Source organism: Trifolium pratense, linkage group LG2 (assembly GCF_020283565.1).
Source record: "Trifolium pratense cultivar HEN17-A07 linkage group LG2, ARS_RC_1.1, whole genome shotgun sequence".
Taxonomy (NCBI): Eukaryota; Viridiplantae; Streptophyta; class Magnoliopsida; order Fabales; family Fabaceae; genus Trifolium; species Trifolium pratense.
The window spans coordinates 6,240,146-6,266,337 of record NC_060060.1 but is presented as its reverse complement, the minus strand read 5'-3'; the positions used below and the strand labels follow the sequence as shown (position 1 = coordinate 6,266,337).

General features: G+C 33.9%; 3 protein-coding genes and 1 non-coding gene across 4 annotated transcripts; 2 read left to right on the top strand and 2 right to left on the bottom strand.

Annotated features, from left to right (window-relative positions):
- Positions 1-1,671: 1,671 nt before the first annotated feature.
- LOC123906614 (phosphoenolpyruvate/phosphate translocator 2, chloroplastic-like) lies at positions 1,672-6,792 on the top strand. The gene is made up of 10 exons (XM_045956561.1): positions 1,672-2,336; positions 3,186-3,308; positions 3,537-3,689; positions 4,185-4,270; positions 4,568-4,652; positions 4,733-4,852; positions 5,154-5,231; positions 5,884-6,013; positions 6,286-6,473; positions 6,517-6,792. The coding sequence occupies exons 1-9, from the start codon at positions 1,947-1,949 to the stop codon at positions 6,366-6,368; spliced, it is 1,248 nt and encodes a 415-aa protein (XP_045812517.1). The 5' UTR covers positions 1,672-1,946; the 3' UTR covers positions 6,369-6,473; positions 6,517-6,792.
- A 647-nt stretch (positions 6,793-7,439) lies between these two features.
- Positions 7,440-7,556, top strand: LOC123911948. The gene has a single exon (XR_006810811.1). It is a non-coding gene; the product is annotated as a U5 spliceosomal RNA (small nuclear RNA).
- A 3,457-nt stretch (positions 7,557-11,013) lies between these two features.
- On the bottom strand, positions 11,014-17,331 carry LOC123906613. The gene is made up of 6 exons (XM_045956560.1): positions 16,943-17,331; positions 13,437-13,767; positions 12,209-12,293; positions 11,773-11,859; positions 11,445-11,687; positions 11,014-11,325 (listed from the first exon to the last, which is right to left on the bottom strand). The coding sequence occupies exons 1-6, from the start codon at positions 17,098-17,100 to the stop codon at positions 11,249-11,251; spliced, it is 981 nt and encodes a 326-aa protein (XP_045812516.1). The 5' UTR covers positions 17,101-17,331; the 3' UTR covers positions 11,014-11,248.
- A 2,637-nt stretch (positions 17,332-19,968) lies between these two features.
- LOC123906612 (DEAD-box ATP-dependent RNA helicase 46) lies at positions 19,969-25,404 on the bottom strand. The gene is made up of 9 exons (XM_045956559.1): positions 25,229-25,404; positions 23,948-24,284; positions 23,543-23,677; positions 23,259-23,327; positions 22,471-22,740; positions 22,018-22,368; positions 21,575-21,852; positions 20,975-21,391; positions 19,969-20,828 (listed from the first exon to the last, which is right to left on the bottom strand). Exons 2-9 carry the CDS (start codon positions 24,254-24,256, stop codon positions 20,429-20,431), a joined length of 2,229 nt encoding a protein of 742 aa, XP_045812515.1. The 5' UTR covers positions 24,257-24,284; positions 25,229-25,404; the 3' UTR covers positions 19,969-20,428.
- Between the last annotated feature and the right edge of the window lie 788 nt (positions 25,405-26,192).

The following is a 26,192-nucleotide window of genomic DNA, read 5'->3' as shown; positions in this document are numbered from 1 at the left end:
AAGTCTCGATATTAGATCAATATGTCACATTTGTGCATGGTAAAAAAATTGTCTCATTTGTGAACCATAATCTTTTAAGTTTTTTTTTTTAAACACATAATCTTTTAAGTTAGTAGTGTCTTTCATGCGTTTTTTCTTCTTCTTTTAACAAATTAGCTTGTTTGTGAGAATTTATTTTTCCGATTAAAAAAAAAAAGTTAGCATGCTCTTTCCATTAGGAGAACTCATTATAATATTAATACTACATTTTTTTTTTCATTTTTTTTACGGAATTTTATTTAAATAACATATTAAAAACATCCTGCATGCATAAGATGCGCCTAAAAGAAAATGTACTCCCTTTAGCCTCAAATATAAGGAAAAGTGCATTTTTTAGATTTATTGAATAATTGATGTATCTAGACTCTAATAGAGATCATATACATATATTATTCAATGAATGAATCTAAAAAGTTCACTTTTGCTTATATTTATGGCCGGAGGGAGTATAATTTTTATTTTATTTTTATTAACCTTCTAGTTTTAGGAAAATGAGGCTCCAATAATTTAGAGTTTGACTGCAAAGTAAATAAAATTTTACAAAAAATTGTTTCCACCACAAATCGAACTTATGAGGAAGAAAACTTTCAACAACTCAAAATTGAAACCGACCAAAAATACATCAATTAGACACAACTTATACAAGTCATATGATTCGACCACGAAAGATTTAAATCATAGATGAAATATTTTCTCTGTCTTTTTTTTTACAAAATTTTCTCTTTGTTTAGCCACACCAAAATTAAATTTTATCAAGTAAAATTTCATGCAATATTTCCTTGTGTCTAAACAACCTATTTGAACCAACAACAAGCCAACCAAATAGTAACCAAATAGTGCGGAAAGAATTATGAATCTCTTTTCCAAATAAGCATATGGACCACAAAATTGAAGGTGTGGGATTGAGCATCATTTGGTAAAACACGAGAAACCTAACCACTTTAGAATTGCACTCTATAAAACATTAGAAAAATCACATTAAATAAAAGTTGAATACCGTATAAACTGTAAATTGATGTGTGTGAACTTGAGATAGACATATAACAAAATAAACGTAAAAAATTATATGTACATGCAATGATGTTGATGTCAAATTTTGTGTTTGAGAAATATTTTTTGTGCTTGTTTTCTCTTCTCCAACTAATCTTGGTAAAGTTATCAAATATTTCTCGAATCGGTTTAGTTGTCTAATCATGATATAAAACTAAAGCCGATAGATTTGATTTCATGGTAAGAAATTTGAATAGTATGACAGAGATCGTAGTTTTAATCTTTAATTCGATTGTAAACAAAAACATCATGATGTAAAACTAAATTAAAAAATATTCCATAAATACATCTCATAATAAAAAACTAGAAATTTGCGTGTTTTCTAAGAGGTCACTTGGTTGAGGAAAGAAAAGAATAGAAAAAAAAAAAGCTAGAAATTTATATTTGTAATTATCGACTCCTTATTAATCTACTCCTTATTACTTTGTATGTGTAATTTTCACGGTTAAGTTAGCAAGATGATCACACAAAAACCCCAAAATTAGAAAGATACTCGATTTCTAAACCAAATTTGAAAATGAAATTCACCTACTTCTACAATTATTGATTCACTATAAAAAAACCAAAATTTATTATCATTTCGAGTATCATATATTAGAATCATAATTTAGACAACAACTTAATACTATCAAAAATAAAAATTACAACCATGTGGTACCACTTACTTGGGTCCCTTAACCATTTGGTCATGAGCTCGATCTCTGGCCGGTGCGTATGGAGAATCATTTGTTGGGAAATGATTAGTCTCTGTAGTTGCGCGCGGATGATACCTTTGTTTTTTAAAAAAATACAAATAAATTAGAAATCAACATTTTTGTGTATTTTTTTGTCAAAAAAAAAATTGTGTTTTTCACTTCATGCAAGCAACAACTATGTCATTGTCTTCTTGTTTTCACTCTTCAAACTTCAAAATGCAAACTCTCTTTGTTTCATCTTCTCTTTCAACACCAAGATTTCACCCTTTTCAAAATTCTCATTATCATTCTTTTTCTTCTTCACCACTTAGACTCACCATTGATGGATTTTCATGCCCATCTTCTTCTTTGTTCCAAACTGTTAGAAAGTCTTCAACTTTTCTCCTTTCAAATCCAAAAATTTCATCTTTTAGAGTCTTTGCTGCTTCTGTTCCACAGGCACAAAGTGATGAACCAACTCAACCTTCTGGGTTGGTTCAGTCTTTGCAGCTTGGTTTCATGTTTGCTAGTTGGTATCTCTTGAATATTTACTTCAACATTTACAACAAACAGGTTTTGTTTTAATCCTTTGTTTTGAACTATGAAACCCTTACATAGACACCTGACACAACACTAACACAGATGTAGACACCAGTAGAAATTTGAAAATGAATTAATTGAATGTAATCACACGTGTCGGTGTTAGTCACGGCTTTCAATTTATTTGGATGATAGCAATGAATTAGATTCTAGGGTGAAAAGGGATAGGGTTAAAGTTAAAGGGACTTTTTTTAATAGTAAAATTTTGAAAATTTCAAATGTAGGTTTTGCATTAGTGAATGAAAAGAATTTTGGTTATGGTTATTGGTATCTTACGATACATCCTACTGGTGTCGCGATTCGATACCAAACTGATTGACTCCCTAATGTGTATATATTTTGGAAATGAATCCCATTTTGAATTATGATACATTATGATGATAAGTTTGGTTCATTCTAATGAATCACTATGTTAGGATATAGAATGATGGCTAATTAGAGTAGTTAATACTTAAGACTTAGTTAATGTAGTTAAGAGTTGTTATAGTTAGTATAATAATTTAGTTATTTGGACTAGTTAGAGAGTTTGGTTATAAATAGGAGAACGCGGCTGTATATTTGAACATTGTAATCTTGAATAGAGTATTCTCTGTCACAAAGAGGAAATCCTTGCGGGAGAGATTCTCTCCTATATTGGTAATGTATCTTACGAAGTATGATTCATAGTAAAGATTTAATCCATGATAGGGAAATCGGCCTTATGATTCACGATTTGAAACTCGATTTGATAACCATGTTCTGAGTGTCTTTGCATTTTTTTCTTTTCTTTATGATCCTCTTTTGGTTGTTCTCAATTGCAATGAATTGGTTGTTCATTATTAGGTTCTAAAAGTCTATCCATTTCCAGCAACAGTTACAGCATTTCAATTTGGCTTTGCTTCGTTGGTGATTAATTTGATCTGGACTTTGAATCTTCATCCAAGACCAAACATTAGTAGGTCAAAGGTAATTTTTGAATCGGATTTAATTCATATATGCAGCTTTCTACACTGTCAGTCAATCGTAACCGTTCAATTGAGTAGTCCAATTCATGATTTTTAAATTGCGGTCACAGTTACATTGCGAACCTTTATATTGCGGGAGCAAAATGAGCCAATGTGGTTGAAACTGCGGTTGCGATGATGTTGAAATTGTGTTTGCTTACAGATAGGTTGATTTGTTTGCGTTTCACAGCTTGTAGCCATTCTTCCACTGGCTGTAGCTCATACATTAGGGAACCTGTTGACCAACATTAGTCTTGGCAAGGTTGCTGTGTCTTTCACTCACACCATCAAAGCTATGGAACCTTTCTTCACTGTTGTTCTTTCATCCCTTCTCCTCGGTGAGGTAATGTTGAATTGAAGTCTTCGATTTTTTAAAAAAGGGTTAAATATGCTTTTAATTCGGATAAAATTACTATTTTTTTGTTTTTAGTCCCTATATCCATTGAAAATCATCCATTTTGGTCCTTGAATGTATCAAAAACATCTATGAATGTGTATTTCTTTAGTTACGTTGGTCCTTAAAATATGTATTTAGTTAGTTAGTTGGGTTGTTTTTGTAATTTCAATTCATTTAGGAACTATAATGACACCACCCCGTATATTTAGGGACCAAAATGACGTTTTACTCGACTAATAAATGCAGTGTGTTGTCATTTTTTGGGACCGAAAATTGAATATAGGGGCTAAAAACCAAATTCAAGATAATTACAGGACTAAAAACATATTTAACCCTAAAAAAATGTCCATGTTAGATTATATAGTGTCATTCGATACATGTAGGACAGATATGTAAATGTCTTGGTTTTCTGACTTTCAATTTTGATCCTTAAATGAACAGATTCCAACTTTATGGGTGCTTTCTTCTCTTTTACCTATTGTTGGGGGAGTGGCACTAGCATCAATGACTGAAGTATCTTTCAATTGGTAATTCATCAAACTAAAGCTGTTACATGCAAGAGTAACTTTACAGACAATAAGGAATAAGACATGTTTGGATAAAATCTTAATTAAGTGCTTATAGCATAAACTCTTATCATATAAGTGTTTTATATATATAAGTTATTTCTATAATAAAAGTTAAAAGAAAGTTAACCTATTCTTCATATAAGCTATAAGTTGTTTTCATAAGTTATATTTGAGAGCTTATTGCAATAAGCTGAAAACATTTATTGTTTGTGGAATGATTGGTTCTAGAATTTAACATGCGCTGTCTTAAAACAGGATTGGATTCAGCACTGCAATGGCATCAAACCTTACGAATCAATCGCGGAATGTTTTGAGCAAAAAACTAATGGCTAATGAAGAGGTAACAACATTAGTTATTGAAACTCTTACAATATATTCTGTTAAAAATATGACTTATCACTTGAACCATGTTTTTAACAGGACGCGTTGGACAATATCAATCTCTATTCGGTTATAACCATCATTTCCTTTTTCATGTTGTTACCGTTTGCTATATTTTTGGAGGGTGTCAAGTTTACGCCTTCATACCTGCAAACTGCGGTATGTAAACGAGCTTTCCATTTTTTATTCGATTATATATAGCGTTAGTCCCTATAAAATCACATGTTTCTAAGTTTAGTCCCTACATAAATGTAACTCAACTTTTCTCCTTGAGTTGAAAAGTTTCTACTAAAAATGAGTGCTTAGGGACTAAACTTAAATAGATGAAAATTTTATGGGGATTAAGAATATATTTAACGATTTAAAATTTTATATGCTTTTTGCCATTATATTTTCTTATGTAAGTAATTGAAGAAGTGAAAAATGTGGCTAAGATATAGTATGTTCCTTTCCAATATAGGCGAGTCAAGGATTGAATGTTAGAGAGCTATGCATAAGATCAGTTTTGGCTGCATTCTGCTTCCATGCATACCAACAGGTGAGACTTTTCGAATATTGTTTTGCTTCGATTTTGCGAATAGTAAGGTGATTTTCTATTTAGAAATTATTCATATTAATTATGATCTGGACGAAAAATGCAAGCTGTACTTAAACAAAAGATACTTATATTAGGATGATGTCTTACAAAATTATATCTTAACCTTAAAATTTAGGACACAAACTTGCTAATTGACAGTTAATAGCCTCACAAGATATCAATTTTGACTGTTAACTTGAAAATAAAGAAATATTTTCTTAAGTACTTGCTGGAAGTTTTTAGAAAAGGTCCGTAATCGTTATCTGGGCCGCGACATCAAGGTGTTTGATGCCTCTAAGGCTGCAACGTGGTCATGATTTAGGTTGCACTTCATCATCTGCTTTTGACTGCAATTCTCTACAATATTAGGGATTACGATGCGAACACCATATGACCACGGTTTAAAACATTTGCATTAGATGAGAATTTTTCTTTTATCTTTAGAGTATGTAACCTTTGTATTGTGGTGGTGATATTACTTTATTGAATTCTCATATTAGCCGTATTTAGTTGCTAATTGCTATATGTTAGAACTTCTTCCTTAGTAATTGTGACTTATTTATTGAACATTGTGACAATAATTGGTATTGGATCTAAATGGATTTGGTGGAAGGTTTCATATGGAATATTAGAGAAGGTGTCACCTGTGACACACTCGGTCGGAAATTGCGTGAAGCGTGTGGTTGTTATCGTCTCTTCGGTTATCTTCTTTCAAACTCCTGTCTCACCTATTAATGCACTTGGTAAGTCTCTTTCATGGTCCACATGTTCTCAAATGCTTTTGAATTTTTGGTGTCATTGAAGTCACAAAAATCACTACCACTTAAGGTCACGCTTACCGTTCATATTGTCACTTTTTCTATATATCTTCTCTCTATCACAGTTATTCTCTACTTGAGTCATTCTATTTTGTTAGAAGTTCGAAAGTAAATACAAATTTTAGAAAATGAAAACCGAAAATGTTTTTTCGTAACCAAACATGCCCTAAGAGTTCTTTATTTCTTTTTGGCTGCAGGAACTGCTATTGCACTTGTTGGTGTTTTCTTGTATTCAAGAGCAAAAAGGATTAAGCCAATGCCAAAAACAAATACAGCATAAATAACTCTCTCAAAGGAGAAAGTAAAAGTGAGGGAAAAGTAAATATTAGAGAAATAAAATAACCAACTCAGCCATCCATTTTTTGATTTTATTTTTTAGGCTGAGGCGTTTTTTTTTGAACAAGCCAAAATGAGATATATTAACTGAGGGGTTGGATCTCAATATTAGGAGTGTGTCCTTTTTGAGGTTACTGCATGATCAATTGGTAACTACTTAGTTACTTAGAATGCTGCTAGAGTTATAAGATATCAAAAGTTACCAAGGAATGTCATTTTAAGTTTGGTTTTTCTTGTATAGAATTTCTATATGATTCTCCATGCAAAGTCTCAATCTTTTTTTTATGTATTTGATGTTATTGGTTATTTATTAATTTGTTTGGAATGATAACATATTATTTGTTTGATTACTGTGTAAAAGGGTACTAACATCGCGTCACACAGTCGACAATAACTTAGTTTTTTACGTATGTGGCTAGAGGCTCGACTTTTGACCAAAAGAACACTTGTAGATCTTTGACTTTTGGTTAGGAGAAACTCTAGCAATAAATAATTTAGAAGAGTTTTAGACTTGAATTTAATTATTTTTTGTCATGTAGATAAACAAGTATTTTGAAAAATATTATGACAATATAATAGTGAAATATGATTGAACGCATGTACAGCATTTTTACATGGCATAGTGACTAAAACTTGTATTTGATTAACATATAAACTATTAAGGCATGTATGTCATGAGTCAGACTACAACCTTCATTAAATAACTAGATGGAATTTTGAGAATAAGCATAAATTTGAATGGTTGTTCAAAGTGATTATGAGAAAAAATATTGTTCATTAACTGTTTTGAGAAAAGGAAAACAAGAATGATTCCAGACATATGAATGTGAGAAGAAGGGAATAAGAAAAGATGAAGAGAAGTGTGACAGAAATCTCTTTTTTTGTAGAGAGTTATAGGCGACAGTAGAAAAGCAGAAGGCATTGGTATTTAGAGCCCACATCGACTAGTTAACAAGTAAAGGTAAACTCTGTTGGTGTTATAAAATGAAAGGACTTCATTGTTTTCAAATCACGGAGCCGTGTGATGAACACATAGCGAACTATTCTTTCGCCTTTTACTAAAGAATACTGTGTGTGCGTCACTCAAAGCGGCATATGCTAATTTTTCAAAGAGCTCTCTTTGTTGAGGGCTCTGCAATATTAGTTGAAAAACTTGTTCTATTTTTTTTTTGCACTTTTAAGTTTTAACCTTTTGGTGGGGATGTTGGTGTAGTATAAATGTTCGTTGGAAGTATTGTGAAGTCTCAATCTAGCCAAATTAACAATCCAACTACTACAACTGCAAATAGTCAAATAGTATATATGAAATAAAATAATAACGTTGCTACTATGCAGAAGCCGATTTTCGAACTCGAAATACTACTTAAGTAAGTTCATACACTCTAACTCTAAGGATAGAATTCTAACAAGTAAATTACTTTAAAAAAAATGGCTACTTCAATCAACACAATTATCGGACTCATGTAAATGTAGCAAATTTGTGACTTGTGAGCCAAGCCAAGTGTATAAGGCCTATAAAATGAACCTTTTGTTGAAGTTAGCTTTGGGGTCTTCTTATGTAGTAGTATGATTCATCCATATCTCTGTACAAAATTATTCATGGGCTCCAACTGCAACTACCCACAAATTTATGGATGCAATTCAAGTATTCAACACATAACTTTGATCACCAACTTCTTATAGTAATCATCCTTCAAGCCATTGTAATATCTCCGCTCGTAGTACTCCAAATCAGACTCACAAGTAGGTTCTGATTTTTTCCATACATGTGAAAATGAAAATAACAAAATCAACTCTCAAGAAGTAGCAATACAACAAATATCTACATACAGTAATCTGATGACTAAAAGAAAAATCACAAAATCAACTCTAGATGATTATTAAGCTGAATCAAAGCAATGCTTAAAAGGAAAAACGCAATTATGAAGCAGATTTAGAGTATAAACACACAAATAATCAATGAAACAGTAGAAATAGATGATTATTAAGCTGAATCAAAGCAATGCTCAAAAGTTCAAACGCAATTATAAATACACAATAATCAATGAAACAGTAGTAGAAACAAATGTTTAACCATCAAACAGAACTACAGAAGCCACATTTTAAGGCTTAACCACTTGGAGGAAACAACAATCAAACGCTTAACCATTATGCAGGAGCAATGACTCAAAGCTTAACCACTTAAGAGAAGCAACAAAGCTTAACAACCATGGGAACAAAGCTAACAACAGAGCCATTAAAAAGGCAAAGCTTAACCACTCAAGACAAAAGCACAAGTGAATGTCATAAAGTCTGATGGCTACAAAGTAAAACAACAATACTCAAGTTGTACTAAAGGTGACTTAATTAGCACATCAGAGGGCCAACAATTCAACTAGAAAATGATCAAGTAGCATGGTTAATGACTAGAGACTGAAGCAACAATACTAATATTGTGCTCAAGATGAAAATCAGTTGTTAAGCCATAATATGTTAAATCTTTCAAATGCTTATTCAGTAATACTAAGTGTATGTTTGGATTGACAGTAAGTTTGGCAAAATCACAGTATGCCACCGTGATTTTGGCAAAAGCTACACTTTAGCGTGTATTTGGATCCACAACGATCGACCTCCAACGTGTGTCCACTAATCACTTCAAAGATACCGCACGTTTCCACCACAGAAATCTCAGTTTCTAAACACTAACTTGGATCTTCAACAAAATAACAATGCAACCATGATTTTGCCTAACTCACCATGAATCCAAACATGAAGCCAAAACCCTACTACTCCCATGACCATAATCTATATCTCGAAGCTATAATTCGATACCTTCCCACCCATACCTAACAAGCAATCATAAGGCACTGCAAACAAACTTCTCATACTGCATACAATGCAATCCGACATTATAACATTGTTCTTCAAACCTCAGTAATTTCGACTATTTCAAAACTAAACCTAATCTAACCACACCCTGATAATCACATATCCCACTAGCAGTATTGTAAGATTTTATTTTATTTTTTTAAAGTAAAAATTTATTAATAAGAGCACAAACCTCAAAGCACAATGCATACTTTGAGGGAACAAATGGATACAGTATGAGAAATGACTCAAGCTAGCCCCTCCATGTAATAATAAAAGAATTAACAGAAATATTATAAAGCGCGACACCTAGACGAACTAAAGGCACCACACGCCCACCAGATTAGAATTGAAACTCATGCAAAACATTGGATTGCATGACCATTCTTCAGCACCAGAATATCTTCCAGACATAATTTTGACCAAAAGATACCGCGAGAACCACTAACACCTGATATAGTGACTTTAAATTTGCACTCCAAGACCTCCTAAAGACACACTGCATCAATATAAGAGAAGAAGACAAAGCTACTATAGCAGTGCTCGTATTATAGCGCATTGGAATTTGAACAAATCGCTACTGTTCTCCAGACACTACTCATTACTTACTACTGTCAAATAGCAGCTATAACAGTACTAATTACTATGGCAGAATTTCAACAAACAGCTTCTTTGCACAACCCGCTAATGATAACATTGCACACTAGCAATTTACAACCTACGAAGCACAGACACATCGGATTAGGCTTATGATTATTGATTATTGATTACACTATATTGAATTATAGCGCAGTGGAATTTGAACAAATTGCCCTATACACTACTCATTACTAACTACTGTCAAATAGCAGCCATAATCCTATAACAGTACTAAGGCAGAATTTCAACAAACAGCTCCTTTGCGCAACCCGCAAATGATAACATTGTCCACAAGCAATTTACAACCTATGAGGCACAGACACTCCTCGGATTAAGAGTATGTCCTTTTTGAGGTTACTGCATGATCAAATGTTGGTAACTAGTTACTTAGAATGCTGCTAGAGTTATAAGATATCAAAAGTTACCAAGGAATGCCATTTTAAATTTGGTTTTTCTTGTATAGGATTTCTATATGATTCTCCATGCAAAGTCTCAATTTTATTTTATTTTTGATGTATTTGATGTTATTGGCTACTTATTAATTTGTTTGGAATGAGGCTGAATTTGAATTGTTTGATTACTTTGCACTAATTATGTAAAAGGGTACTAACAATGCGTTAAATAGTTGATTGATAACTTAGTTTTCTAAGCATGTGGTTAGAAATTCGATTTTTGGCCGAAAGAACACTTGTTGGTTGTTGAGAGATTCAACTTCTAAATAGATTTCTGACTTTTGGTTGGGAGATACTCGATGATAAAAAATAATTTAAGAGTTTTGGACTTAAATTTAATTATTTTTTTGTCATGTAGATAGGCAAGTATGTTGAAAAATATCATGACAATACAATAGTGAAATATCATGACTTAAATTTAAATTAATTTTTCTTTTCATATTTTTTACAAAGAAAAAACATGGTGTTCTATGAAATAATTTTGCCTGTATTTCATATTGGAAGGAACAAGTCATAATCTTGAAAAATGACCAATTCATTCTGGAGGGAGTAAGTCATAATCTTGAAAAAACCAGTGAGTTTAGCTTGTTTGGAGAAAAAGGAAGAAAGAACTAGAAGGAATAAACAACAATGTAATAAACTACCAAGAAATTATGAAAATCAACACAATAACAGCTTAGACACTAAATCATTAGGAGTATTTATTGAAACAGTAACAAAGTAACTAACATCATAAGAGAAGAATGTTACAATTTTTTCAGCTCAAAAGAGGTAAAGCAAATTTTAATTAGTAGCTCTTAAACATATGACATAAAAACAGCAAAACTTTGAAGATACACCATTCATTTTGAGGTTTGTAAAGAATTAGTCAGAAAAATATCTGCTACTAAAGTGTCACTTGAAATGCTTTGTCGACGCAAAATGCTACAATGATTGGACCAGCCAAATCACCAGCAGCACATCCTGAAGGGAAAAAAAAAGGTTTTGCTTTAGGAAGAGGAATGAATAAGAATCAACCTAATATAATTCAAGCACAATGATTGAAGCAATAATTTTGGGCATGTGTTGTTTAGAAATCTTACCAATCCATTGGCCAAGTGACGGACGAATAAGGGTAGCACCGATCCCTGCGCCTATGGAGGCAAAAACTAAAGATGAACTGCACCTTATTGATGTAAGTGCAATCTTCTGTCCAAGAAGTCGAACTTGCTCGGGTGTATCAACTTCCTTATCTTTATCATTGGACTTGAAAACGGATCTAAAGAATCGATACACTTCAATGCTTACTTGGACAACCCATGATGCTGCAACTCCTAGCATGTGTCCTGTACATAATGAACAAATAGTTGGCACATGTTAAATGCTTAGTTAATCTAAAAAATGCAGAGATGATTCATGGAAATCTTTGACCTCTGAATGTTGTTCTGCTCACAGAGAAGAAGTAAACATGAACAGGCAATTTCCTTAAGGCCTTGCGAGTAGCTGATCGAGGAACATCTGTTCAAAAAAAAATTGAAAACAATGAGTGCTTGTATAATCTCTGGTACCACACAAAATCTATGAAATACATACACAAACATCAGACACCGATAATAGTTTAGGAAAATAAAAGTGGTTTAGTGTAACCACATGTATCAGTGTCGTGATGATGTAAAACACTAACATATGGCCAACACACACGGTGTCGATCTTAAGTGCTGGTGCTACGTAGCACAAAACCAAAAATAAATAAATAAAAAAATCACCCCCTCCCATAAAATATTAACATGCTTTAAGTGTATGCAAATGTAAGGGCGTCTAATCTTTAAAATATAGATGACATTGTTAACAGATTCGGAAACCGTACCTTTAAGAAGTTTGCATGCCATTCGCTGTGAAACATAATGGACAGCAATTCTTTCCAAAATCCTTCTGGTGGTCACAACACTTGTCTGTCAACATCCAAGTCATATTTAACTCACCAAGTTTAAAATACAGTCACAAACATATTATGAATACGGATTAATTGAAGCTAAATGATGCACTGATTCATTGTAGAGAAATGTGGTTTGGACATTGAACTATTACAGTGAAGCACTATACATGCTATTGTAATTCAAAATTACTCCCTCCGTCCCTTGTTATAAGACCCTCCAACAAAACTCACAGATATTAAGAAAAGTAATTGTAGTAATAAATTTGTCAAAAAGTTGTGTTACTATTACATATTTATCCCTACAATTATTAATATCATAAGAGAGCAAGACATAATTTACCTTTTCCAATGGTACTTTAAATAGGGGTTTTTTGCAAAGAAATCATTAATGCGTGTTGAAAATTGAAAAGGGTTTTATATTAAGGGACAAAGAAGTGGAAAATAGTCTTATAATTAAAGATGGAGGGAATACTTTACACAGATGATTACATAAATTCTTAGGCTTAGGATTTGTTCGAGCAGTTCTAGCCAAAATTATGAATCTTGAAGCGAGAAGGAGAATCAAGAGGCAGACGTAAAGATGAAAAATAAAGCACAGAAGAAGGAAGAAAAGTGGAGAAAGAAGCAAAATTTATGGGCTTATGACAAGGAACGAACAGAGTCATGAAGATCATCTTGGTAACTAAGGGAAGATTTAGACAAAAGGCGTTGGAATAGAGGAGAAAATGGGTCATGTGCTGCCAGAAAAGAAAGGGGAGAACACAAAGAAAATTTGGGTCTCGAAGGTCATTACTTGTGCCTCAAACCTTCTCAAAAGTTTCTGGGTCACTATCGACCTTAACTTTATTATTACACCATTGTCTAAGACATGAAAAGAAGAAAACAATCCTGTCAAATAAGTTTCAAGGAAATGGAAACAACTATGATTAAAAAGAGCTATGCACGATACAGGCTACATGTAATACTTAAATTATATACAATCTACAAAGATATACTTTGAAAAGAGGTTTTGCACGATACAAGCTACATGTAGCAGCTCGAAACTATTGTTACTGATATTAAACCCACAAATCACACCGAGCAATTTCATAAATTGTGAATAATGCAAAAGATAAGCCTTACAAAAGCTTAAAGCAATAATAAGAAGAAAAAGTCTCACCTCGCGTGCGATTTGCTTCACTGACTTATTGAAGGGAACAACAAGATCAACATGGTGTTCTGGAGGTTCGTCCTCCAGAAAGTCGTCAACGTCTTCCATATCAGCACGCGGCTCCAAAAGAGGCAAATAATGCATTAAGAATGACCTTACAGAAGTCATTGCAAGTGTCCTCCATTCGAAAGCAGACAATAGAGGTTTAGGTTGGACATTGTACGTTTTTGTACTAACTTTTTCAGCATCAAAATTGTAAATCCTTTGAGAAGCACTTTGTATATTAGAAATAAAATCTTCAGATAATGCTGCGCCAGCATCAGAATATGCAACTGGTGACCTGAAATTAAAGAGGCATGATTGCTAAATGTATGCGTATGTGCGAGGTTAAACCAAAATAGGGCATATATCTCCAAAATACAACGATAAATTATACTTTAGTGCAATGACTTTAGTACCCTATCTTATTCCTCCGATGTTTCAGGAATACATAATTTAACCTTAAACCACTTGAAGGTTTAAAAGCTCTAGAGAAGTTAAAATTTAGTAAAATTGGTGCCATGAATGTCATGCTATAATTCAGATCATTTTCTTCACCAAAAAATCCACAAATAGAATAACCCAATTCTCTATTTTCTCCTATATACACAAAGAATCGTGGTCTATTCAACTGTTTTTTACTTGCAAATCATGCACATATTACACAATCTTGTCCATTAAAGTTGTTTATCCAATCTGAAAATAAATCTCAATGCAACATGGTGAGATTCATGCATTAGAAGCACAACAATCATTCGTGTAAGTATTCATGTATTAGAAGCACAACGCTCATTCGTGTAAGTATGTAAACCAAGCAAAGGGGGGAGTCTAGGTTAGTGAAGTTTGAAAATACCAATGTTAGAAACCTAGTATCTCCAAAAGTACTAGTTGTTAAGCCATAATATGTTAAATCTTTCAAATGCTTATTCAGTAATACTAAGTGTATGTTTGGATTGACAGTAAGTTTGGCAAAATCACAGTATGCCATCAGAATTCATTTAGAGATTCCTAGATGGATCAAATTTTACTTTTTGTCTTGCATGCATATCTTACATAGAAGATTTTTTTATTATTATTTATTTCTTTTCGTTCTCCTCTTTGCTCAATTACGAGTCATCATAAAATTAGCTCGATTGATACTAGCGACCGTGATTTTGGCAAAAGCTACACTTTAGCGTGTATTGGGAACCACAACGATCGACCTGTCCACTAATCACTTCAAAGATACCACACGTTTCCACCACAGAAATCTCAGTTTCTAAACACTAACTTGGATCTTCAACAAAATAACAATGCAACCGTGATTTTGCCTAACTCGCCATGAATCCAAACATGAAGCCAAAACCCTACTACTCCCATGACCATAATCTATATCTCAAAGCTATAATTCGATACCTTCCCACCCTGATAATCACATATCCCACTAGCAGTATTGTAAGATAGTTTTTTTATTTTAAAGGAAGAATTTATTAATATGAGCACAAACCTCAAAGCACAATGCATACTTTGAGGGAACAAATGGATACAGTATGAGAAATGACTCAAGCTAGCCCCTCCATGTAATAATAAAAGAATTAACCGAAATATTATAAAGCGCCACAGCTAGACTAGCTAAAGGAACCACACACCCACCAGATTAGACTCAAAACTGATGCAAAACAATTGGTTGCAAGACCACTATTCAGCACCTGAATATCTTCCAGACACAATTTAACCAAAAGACACCGTGAGAACCACTAACACCTGATATAGTGACTTTAATCCAAGACCTCCTAACTAACGACACCTTGCATCAATATAAAAGTAGCAAACAGCTTCTCTAGCAGTGCTCGTGTTATAGCGCAGTGGAATTTGAACAAATTGCCATTGTTCTCCTGTACACTACTCATTTACTAACTACTGTCAAATAGCAGCTATAACAGTACTAATTACTATGGCAGAATTTTAGAAAACAGCTCCTTTGCGCAACTCGCAAATGATGACAATGCCCACTAACAATTTACAACCTACGAAGCATAGACACTCATCGGATTAGGCAAAAGCTACACTTTAGCGTGTATTTGGAACCACGCCGATTGACCTCTAACGTGCGTCAACTAGTCACTTCAAAGATACCACACGTTTCCACCACATAAATCTCAGTTTCTAAACACTAACTTGGAGCCTCAACAAAATAACAATGCAACCGTGATTTTGCCAAACTCGCCGTGAATCAAAACATGAAGCCAAAACACTACTACTCTCATGAGCACAATCTATAACTCAAAGCTATAATTTCTATTTCAATTCAATACCTTCTCACCCTTACCTAACATGCAATCATACGGAACTACAAATAAACTTCTCATACTCCTTGCGATGCAATCAGATATTATAACATCATTCTTCAAACCTTGGTATTTTCAGCTATTTCAAAACTATACTAAATCTAACCACACCCTGATAATCACACAACCCGCTAGCAGTATTATCAAATAGGTTTTTTTTTAAAAAAGTTATTATTAAGAGCAGAAAACTCAAAGCACGAGGCATACTTTGAGGGAGTAAATGGATACAGGCTACACAATAATTCAGAGACTGAAAGCTACCCTACTCCCAACAAGATGCTAGCAGGGAGCACACAAGCTATAGGCACCACACACCAGGCCCCAAGCTAGCCCTCCATGTACTAATAAAAGAATTAACCAAAATATTATAAAGCAACACACCTAGACTAGCTAAAGGCACCACACGCCTGCCAGATTAGCATTGAAAACTGATGCAAAACAATTGGTTGCATGACCACTATTCAGCACCCGAATATCTTCCAGACATGATTTTGACCAAAAGACACCGTGAGAACCACTAACACCTGATATGGTGCCTTTAACTTTGCACTCCAAGACCTCCTAACTAACGATACCCTGCATCAATATAAAAGAAGCAGAGAGCTTCTCTAGCAGTGCTATAGCGCATTGGAATTTGAACAAATCGCCATTGTTCTCCTATACACTACTCATTTACTAACTACTGTCAAATAGCAGCTATAACAGTACTAATTACTATGGCAGAATTTCAACAAACAACTTCTTTGCACAACCCGCTAATGATAACATTGCACACTAGAAATTTACAACCTACGAAGCACAGACACTCATCGGATTAGGCGTGTTCAACACGCGTCGGTGTCAAACACTTATGATTATTGATTACATTGAATTACATCATTTTCTCAAATTATTATCGGTGTTTGTGTCGTGTCCGGTGTCCGTGCTTCATAGTTTACAACAACCCATTATCACAAGAAAAACTCAAATCTTAATGAATAATTGAATAGTAACTCACATATCCATATCCAATTCCCCCGAATCAACTAAACTAAAAAAAACTTTTTTTTTTCATCACCCTTAAAAGAAAAACCAAAACCCATCTCAAAAACAATATAAAAATTCAATCTTTACATGAAAACAAAAAGTATAAAAGATATATAAACATACCCAAAGAAAGCCCTTGAAGCAAAAGTGGAGCCTGCAGCAAAAGAAGCAGCTGCAGCAACAGCAGAGGAAGCTGAAAAGGATGGAGAACATTGAAAAGCATGTGATGCAGAGTTATGATTTTTCCTCCATAGATCTACAAGTATAGCTATTCCCGCCATTGTTTCTATGTACTATAGTTTTTGTTATTCGTATATATATATGTATTATTATTATAACACCTTTAGTTTGAAACCGATGCAATAATCAATCAAAGGGTTTTTGTTGTAACGCTTGTATTGTGAAGTAGATGGAAGGATCAGTGTTGTTCACGATTCTATAGTTTGTTCTAATTCAAGTGATGATAATAGGGTTTATAATTGCTACAAAAAAATAAATAAATAAAAAAATCTAATTGTTGGAAGAAAAAAAATATAGAATATGTAATCTTATTATTATTATTATTATTTTTTTGTAACCATATATAATTATAATCTAATGGTTGTGGTTAAAAAAATAACATATAGAGTATCTAATGTTTTGAATTTTTAAGATCTATTTCTTATTTAAAAATTTATTACCGTAGTTTTTTTCTTATAGTTTTTTTATGATTCTATGTTTAAAACTTGAATTTTTGGTGTTAAAATAGCACCAGATACAAAAAAAAATTGGTTGTAGGCCAATTTCGAACCCACAACATGGAGATTTATTAAGAAGATGATGCAGGTGGCCGGCGGCCGGATCACTATTTCTGTAAAAGTTTTAAATTTATTTTAAAATTTAGTTATAATTATTATCTAACACGTTAGTTCTTCTACGTTAATTTCTCTTCTTCATTTGTTTCTCCGTTATTTGTCTCACATTTGGTATAAATCTTATAAGTTGTTCATGGCTTTCTTATAAATTGTTACCGGTGTTCCAAGCAAAAGGGTCGGAACCTAATGATATACAATATACAATGATGTTATACTAAAAATTTCTGAGGATTCACTTGCAAAACTGTTTTCTACCATTCAAAAAAGAAAATACATAAGTAAGATCTTGAATTTTTTTGGTTTACAATGAGCTGGGGATCGAACCCGGACCTAAAGCGTACTACTCAAACCCTTCACCACTGGATTAAACATAGTGGCTTATAAGTAAGATCTTGATTTCAAATTCTTCTTTCTCCCTTCTCTGATGTTGAAAAACTGTTACACTTGCAAAATACTACTATTTGAGGAAAAAAAAATCACACAATATTTCAACACATTAATTAGTTTAAGGGATTATTTTAAGCCTTTAGATTAAACAAAATATATAATTTGCAGATTTGTGTTGCTTGATCTTAATGTCAGAAACTCATGGTTGCATTTCTCATGGTTGCAGATTTGCGTTGCTTGATGCTGGGGATCAGTGGCGGATCCAGGACCCTGGATCAGTGGGTGCAAAATATATTTTTTGCCAAATAAGTATAATCATATATATAAAAGTCATATACTCAAAAAATTACATTGTACTCAATTTATAATGTATCAAAAACAACTACATACATTCTTTATAAGTGTCCTTTACGCGAATCCATGTTCTGAAATCGTTGAATAATCGGCTCATCATCAATTTGCTCCAACACATCGCTTTCAATATAAGTCACCAGACAATCATTCATCCATTTGTCCCCCATTCGATTTGCGTAATCTAGTTTTCACAATCGTCATGACGGAACTCGGATAAACAATGGATAAACAATAGAAAATAAGAACTCAAACGAATAAGGAACTCGGATAAAAGTAACAGTAACAAAGAACAAAACATAAAAAGAAAGAAAGATGTTCAATAATATGAAGTGATTATTTTAGATGAAGTGAACAAAACATATAATTAATTCTTAAACACAAAGGTCGAATCATGAGGGCTGGTTGATATTTAGTGGTCGTTGATTGAGGGATGCGGTTGAGAGAGACGAGAGAAAACAATTTTAGAGAGAAGTGTGAAAGTGTATTATGAGCGTGGTCTTCAGACTTTAGGTGTCATGGGTCCAGGGTGCAAAAAAATAAATTCAGGGTGGTCAAAATTAGAAAACATAGGGGTATCGGTGGAAATTTTCAAATTTCAGGGTGTGCAGGTGCACACCCTCACCATACGCTGGATCCGCCCCTGCTGGGGATTGTTATGTTCTGCCCTTTTCTTTATTATTATTCAACAATATATATATATATATATATATATGTACTTTATTCAACAATAGATAAAGTAGGAATTAATTAAATAATTAGGTAGTAGTTAATTATATTATTACTGGTCTTTTATTTGGGTTGTTAAATGGGCTCTATGCCTATAGTTTATTATATATTGGTGTTTTCTCTCCCGACCCGTGTTTCTTTTATACCCTTAAATTTCCAATTTTACCCTTGAAAAAACTTCGATTTGTAAAAACAAAAATATTTTTTTGCCTTAAAAACAAATTTCGATTTCTAAAAACCAAAATTTACTCCGAATTTGCACTCAAAAAAATACAGTTTCTGCGAACCGAATTTTTAGGTAAAAACAAAATTGAAATATTGGGGATATAAAATAATCACGGAGGGTCAGGAGAGAAAGCATCTTATATATTTATATATTTGTAGTGTTCTCACACATTTGAGACCAATGAATGAATTGAATGTTTATATCTTTTATTTTACTTAGCATAATTTATTTTAATTTTAATCTAATCTATGTTAAAAATTGTATTGCTAACACACTTTAACTAACACAAATATACATATACAAGATCATGTCAGAGAGGTGGAACATAAATATTTAACAAATTAATTGGGTATGTGAGTGTAAGATAGAGCGAGTCAATTTGATCTTGCTAAGGAATGATTCATCAACTAGTAAAAAAGACTTGTTATTAAATTTTGTTTAATGAGTGGTGAGACATTGATCCACAATAACAAGAGCAAATACAACCTAGGAGTCACCACCTCTTCACACCCAAGTGTATAAGTATAGCCACTAAACTACTTAGGGAAGAAAAATAACGAAAACAGTACTACAAATGGAGAAGATTCATTCAAGTTTCTCCATCCAGTCAATATAATGAAGGATTTCTGTAATAAAAATGTCCAAACACAGTTCAAGCATATTACAAACACAACATTGATATGTTGTAAATCAAAATAACAAAGCATTGCTTTTGTTCGCCACTTTTTAAACCAAAAACTATGCTGCAGCTCGATTAGTAACCGATGGGTGCAACATTCCATAGTGGCTTAAATAATTTCTAGCTTGGCTAAGTAGACTAATGAACCTGGATATAAACTAAACTTTTACCAAAATATCATAAAACCAATTAAACCATTAACATATTTGTTACTAGGTTCTTCACCCATCAGGCTTTTACTCAGCCTCTCAAAATATACATTTGCCATTAATTCCACTTCCAGATCCTATATTGCATGTGTCCATGTAGCAATACACTTCAACAACTGAAAGTGGACCAAAATTACCTTAACATATACGGTCAAAGTAGGAATACCCAAAATTCTAATTTGCACTTTGATATGTAGAATCATCATGACCAATCATTCCTTCTTCATCAGGAATCATCCCTTCCTCCATTTCTCCATTGTATGAATGAGAACCACCGTTTCTTCCATCACCTGAAGATCCTCCCCACCCTTTCTTTGGACTGTTGTTGGACCTACCGCCACCAGGGGAAGAAGGGGATCGTTCACGGCCTGCCGGACTGCGACTTCGCTCCCGGTTAAAGCTCTTGTTACGATCGCCACCTCCTCCACTGCGTTGCATCATTGCTTGGTGAAAGCTGACTGGGCCATTTTGAGATGGTGCAGCCTTGGCAGGACTGCGGCTGCGTTCGCGATTGACAGTTTTGAAGCGATCACTCCAGCTAGATCCTCTCTCAGGGCTTCGATCTCTTTCATTCCTATGCCACAGGACATACAGTTTTGTGACTATCACTTAAAAATATGTATAAAAACCCTATTACAAAACTCAAATCCTCAGGTTATGTAAAAACTTGACATTAAATTTCATCAAAGAAATAAAAATATAACTAATATTCAAGCTAACCTCTGTGAGTCATAGTCAAATCCACGGCCTCCACCTCTTCCAAAAGCAGCAGAAGACCCATATCCACCCCTTCCACCATAATTTGAATCACTACCTCTTCCACCATATCCTGCATCATTACTCCTTCCACCATACCCAGAGTCATAACTCTTTGCACCAAATCCAGAATCACCACGACCACCAGAACGATATTTGGACCTGCTAAACCCACCACCACCCCGGGATGACAACTCACGAAGTTCTGCAGGGACTTTCTGGTTTGCACCCTCTAAGATTTTTATGAGATCTGAAGCATGTTTAGCATCCTGGTCCCCAAAGAAAGTGTAAGCTATACCAGTGGCTCCAGCCCTACCAGTCCTTCCAATCCTATGAACATAATCCTCCACTCCTGTAGGGAAGTCATAGTTGACAACCACTCTGCAAAAATTTATGGTCATATTCTAAATGTTATGGTCACTATTCCAAGATAAAAAAAAGTTGCATCAATTTAACAGAAATATGAGAAAACTAGTTTGATGTGTACCGTACACTAACTCCGTCAATAACATATTGACATCAAAAGAATAAAAAAGATTTTATATAACAGAAATGGTTAACAACCTAATGTCTTTCACATCCAGTCCACGAGCTGCAACATCTGTGGCTACAAGCACAGGAGTCCTTCCACTTCGAAACTGATTCAACACATGATCCCTATCAGCTTGGGATTTATCCCCATGTATAGCAGCAGCTCCAAACTGGCGTGTAAGATTACGAGCAAGTTGATCACACATTTTCTTGGTAGAACAAAAAATAATTATCTTTGATCCTTGATCCTGTGACCGCAAAATACTTTCCAGTCGTCTCTGTTTCTCCATATGTGCCAAAACTTCAATATGCTGTTAATAGTAACATTAAAACACAGATTAAACTTACTGTTAACAAAATCCACCGACACCAGTGCACTAAAGAAAAAATGGCATTTATCGAAGAGGGCTTTCAACCATAAAAGCTAAAGTGGCATTGCAGCAAAATATATCAATATTCAGTAGTAAATATCAAACCTGAGTGATGGATTTGTTAGCAACAAGCTCGTCTACATTGCCAATGTTCACTTGGACAGGATTGACCAGCAGATCAGCTGCAATTCTCCTAACCTCCTTAGGCCATGTTGCAGTAAACATGAGAGTTTGCCTGCGAGCGGGCACCTCATTCACAATCTTCCTAATTTGAGGTTCAAAACCCATGTCCAGCATCCGGTCTGCCTCATCTAGCACTAGGTAAGAGACCTGGTGAAGCGTGATTCTCCTCATCTCAAGAATATCATTCAGGCGACCAGGAGTGGCTACCACAATATCTGCTCCACGGTCAATATCTCTCAATTGAGGACCCTTTGGTGCTCCTCCATACAAGCACTGGTGAAAAATTAATAAACATGAAAGCAACATTAATAAACCATGATGTCCATATTAATGCGTGAAAGCAATACAAAAACAAAAAAAGAGAATAGTACTTACAGTGCAGGCAATTCTTGATGTTTTACTAAACTTCACAGCTTCATCTTGAATCTGTGTTGCCAACTCCCTTGTTGGTGAAAGTACCAAAACAGTGGGGCCCATTTTGGCGTTATTATTAGTACGCTTGAGATGAATAAATGCTGGAAGCAAATACCCCAAGGTTTTTCCTGAACCTGTTTTAGCAATGGCAACTATATCTTTACTTTGAAGGGCAATGGGCCATGATTGTGCCTGAATTGGAGTTGGGGCTGAGAACCCAGCATTTTGTACCTAAAAAAGGAAAATCCAGCAGATTGGTTTTCTTTGGTACTTATAGATTTTAGGTTTAATGGCGGAAGAAGTGCTATCCCCCATATGCAAGTCACCAATGCTTGCTGATGCAAGCTAGCACATAAGGAGGCCTCTTCTTCCGTACGGACCAAGTGGCAGACTGAATCATGACCAACAGCAGTCCCAGCCACGAACATGGATGATTCGGAAAGCCCTTCCAAAAACTTGGTCCACCATAAAGGGCGCTCCAAAGTCCAAACTAAATGCTAGCCCCACGAAAGAGGGCACCACACCGTACGACATTAGCTCCACCACAGGAGCAAACATCGCACCTACGACCAAAAAGTAAGATGGCAAAAAATTATCATGAGCCCGAAACTTGAGATTAGAGCTTCAGGAATCAGTTTTGCAAAAGAAACATTTGGATCAGATACCTACAGAAACTTGTGTAACCTCCTAACTGCCACTACTACAAATAGATGAAAAGGACAAAAAAAATAAATAATAGAAGCTTATACCTCTCTAAGAATCTCAGATGGAAAGCCAGAGGATGCAAATGATGTCACGGGAGCAGGAACATTATCTCCCTAGAAAAATTACAAACACTCAACTAAGTCAGTCATGTGATTGGAGCACAGCACAAATGCAGAGATAGTAAGTAATTATCTGGACATGTTCTTCAAAATGTTCTTAGAACATGTAATGAAATAATTTTGATGTTTATTTACGTCCTTACTAACAATAATGTATGTATATATATATATATATATATATATATATATAATACATAATATGTACTCACCGTAACAGTGATCTCATGACGACGTCTATAAGCCTCTGGAGATAATGCAGGTCCTGTATCTGGTGCCACATGAGCTTTGATAGAACTAACATTTCCATTTGCAACATTATCTTGAGAGGTGGCACCTTTGGAACTCTGATAGAAAACAAAAACAAATAAAATAAGTCCACCAGACAAACTAGAATTAAGCGAAATGTACAGCTGATTTTTACACAGAGACGAAGTTACTCTCATTCTTCGTCATTGTTATGTTAAAATAATCAATTAATTGAAACTGCATAGACCATCACCAGTTAGTAGAATACTTCATAGCGTTACTTGTCAAAAAATTCTTCACATGTCTTACACTATGTCAGGTGTAATATAACAATACATAAAAATATAACACGAGAGCCAAGCACAAACCTGATGGTTCCTGGATCCACCTTCATTTGACCCACCATTTCCATTCCTATCATACCTATCACTGAAATCAGGACTACGACCACGTCCTTGAGATGATTGCTGAACCTGGACAGAAGAGTTAGGGACTGAAGAAGACTTCGGTGGGGCAGCGGAGCTCGAAGGCCTCTCATACTGAGTGATATTAGTCTCAGGATTCCAAAAGTAAAGATAGCCAGTCTTGCCATCCACAAGACCCTTCCATGGTTTAGGAAGTGTGGGATCAGGTGGTGCATACCGGGGACCCACTGAGGCAGTTGCTGTAGCAGCCATAGCAAACAAGGGAACCAAAAACACAATCCTAAACACCACAAAATAACAATATAACAAATCAGTAATAACCCACTTCAAAAATAATTAAAATCCTAGCAATCATGAACTGATGATTCACAAATTCACCACGAAGAAACACTGGCATACCAAAACACCCACGCTTATCAAAATCTACATCCTAAAGTTAACGCATTAAAGTTAATCATCATCATTTAATAATAACACCAACAATACAACCCTAACAGTAACACCACCACAAAACAGCTACATAAAAAATTAATTATAAGTTATTATTATTATTCACAGTTAAAAATTAAAAAGCAATTAAAAATTATTTTTTGAAAAGAGCAATTAAAAATGATTCACAGTTAAAATCTAATAATAACAGCAACAATAAAACCCTAACACCACCACCTAAAACAACTAAAAATCAAAATCAAAACCTAATAATGAACTAATAATTCACAGTTTCATATTTCCACCATTAAGAAACACTAGCATATCAATACTATATAACACATTCAATTTCCAAATTACCTACGTGTATCAAAATCTACATCCTCAACTTAACACATTCAATTTCATACCCTAAATCAAACACTCTTCCACATATCTAACCTAAAAAGTTAAAAAAAAAAAAAAATTACTCGCAAATCTGAGCAAAGAACAAGTTCAAACGTATACACATAACGTCATAACTTCAACTACATCAACAACAACAACAAAAGCCATTTCCAAGCATACAAAAAATCGCATTCAGAAAACCTAAATCTAGCACACAAGTAATAATAATCAACACATGCAACACAAACCTAATTCGAAAATCAAAGCCCTAAGAATCAAACCATACGAAACCCTAATAGTTGATTTCGAAACAGCAAAATCAACCAATGCACGAAATCAACAAAACAAGCACACGAATCAATTAACGAAAAAGCAAAAGCAAAATCGAGATCGAATCTCGTTGTATACCGGTTGAAGAGCGAGAAGTAGAAGTGAATAACGCGGTTTCGGAGCTTCTGTTTCTCTCTCTATAAGTTAAGTTTGTTTCTCTCTCTAGAAAATGGGTGGGTGGAAGAGAGAGAGAGAAAAGAGAGGAGCAACAAGAAGAAGTTGGAAATGAATGAATGTTATTTATTTATAGTAATAAGAAAAATTGAGATATTTTCTTTATTTATTTTTATTATTGTTATTATATTCTTATACTATGGTTGGTTTTTACTTTTTACTACTTTTGAAATTGGACCATGGTTAATTTATTTGTCTTAAAGCTCAATTAGTTCTCCCAAAATAAGTATTTTTTGCCATGAAAATGCTAAGGTATAAGGTCCACTAGTGTATAGTTTTAAGGGTTTAGAAAGATCTTTTTTGTTCTTTGGAGTTGGTCATCATTTTGAGTCATGACCTAACTATTAGAAAAGACCTTTCTATTGTAAATTTTTTTATGTTAAACTATATCTATTAATTTAGTATTCTTATGTGTGGTTAATATCAATTGAAAGAATAAGATGTAAATTAGATAGTCTTCTTTAGTAAATAATAATGTATTAGAGATGATTCATGTTCCAATACTATAAGTTTTGTGAAAAAAAAAAAATTTTGTGAAAAGTGTTTGGTTAGTTGTGCCTTGTGCGTTCAAGAGCGTAAAATGTGTGTTTATGGTGTTTGAATATATGACATGAGGTCTAAAAGTCGTTTGTCCTGTCAAATCTATTTATTTTCACGTTTGCAAAGAAATTAAGTCTAATTATATGTTTCCTCCGATGTCAGTATTCAACATTCACGTCTTCATTTATAAAAAAAAAAAAAAAAAATCACGCCTTCTCTCACTTTACATGGCGGTGCCTTGAATACGCAATACTACAATTAAATTTTTCAACGGAAAAAATTGATTACTTAGTTTATAATTAATTTGGTAACGATTTTTTGAAAGTCA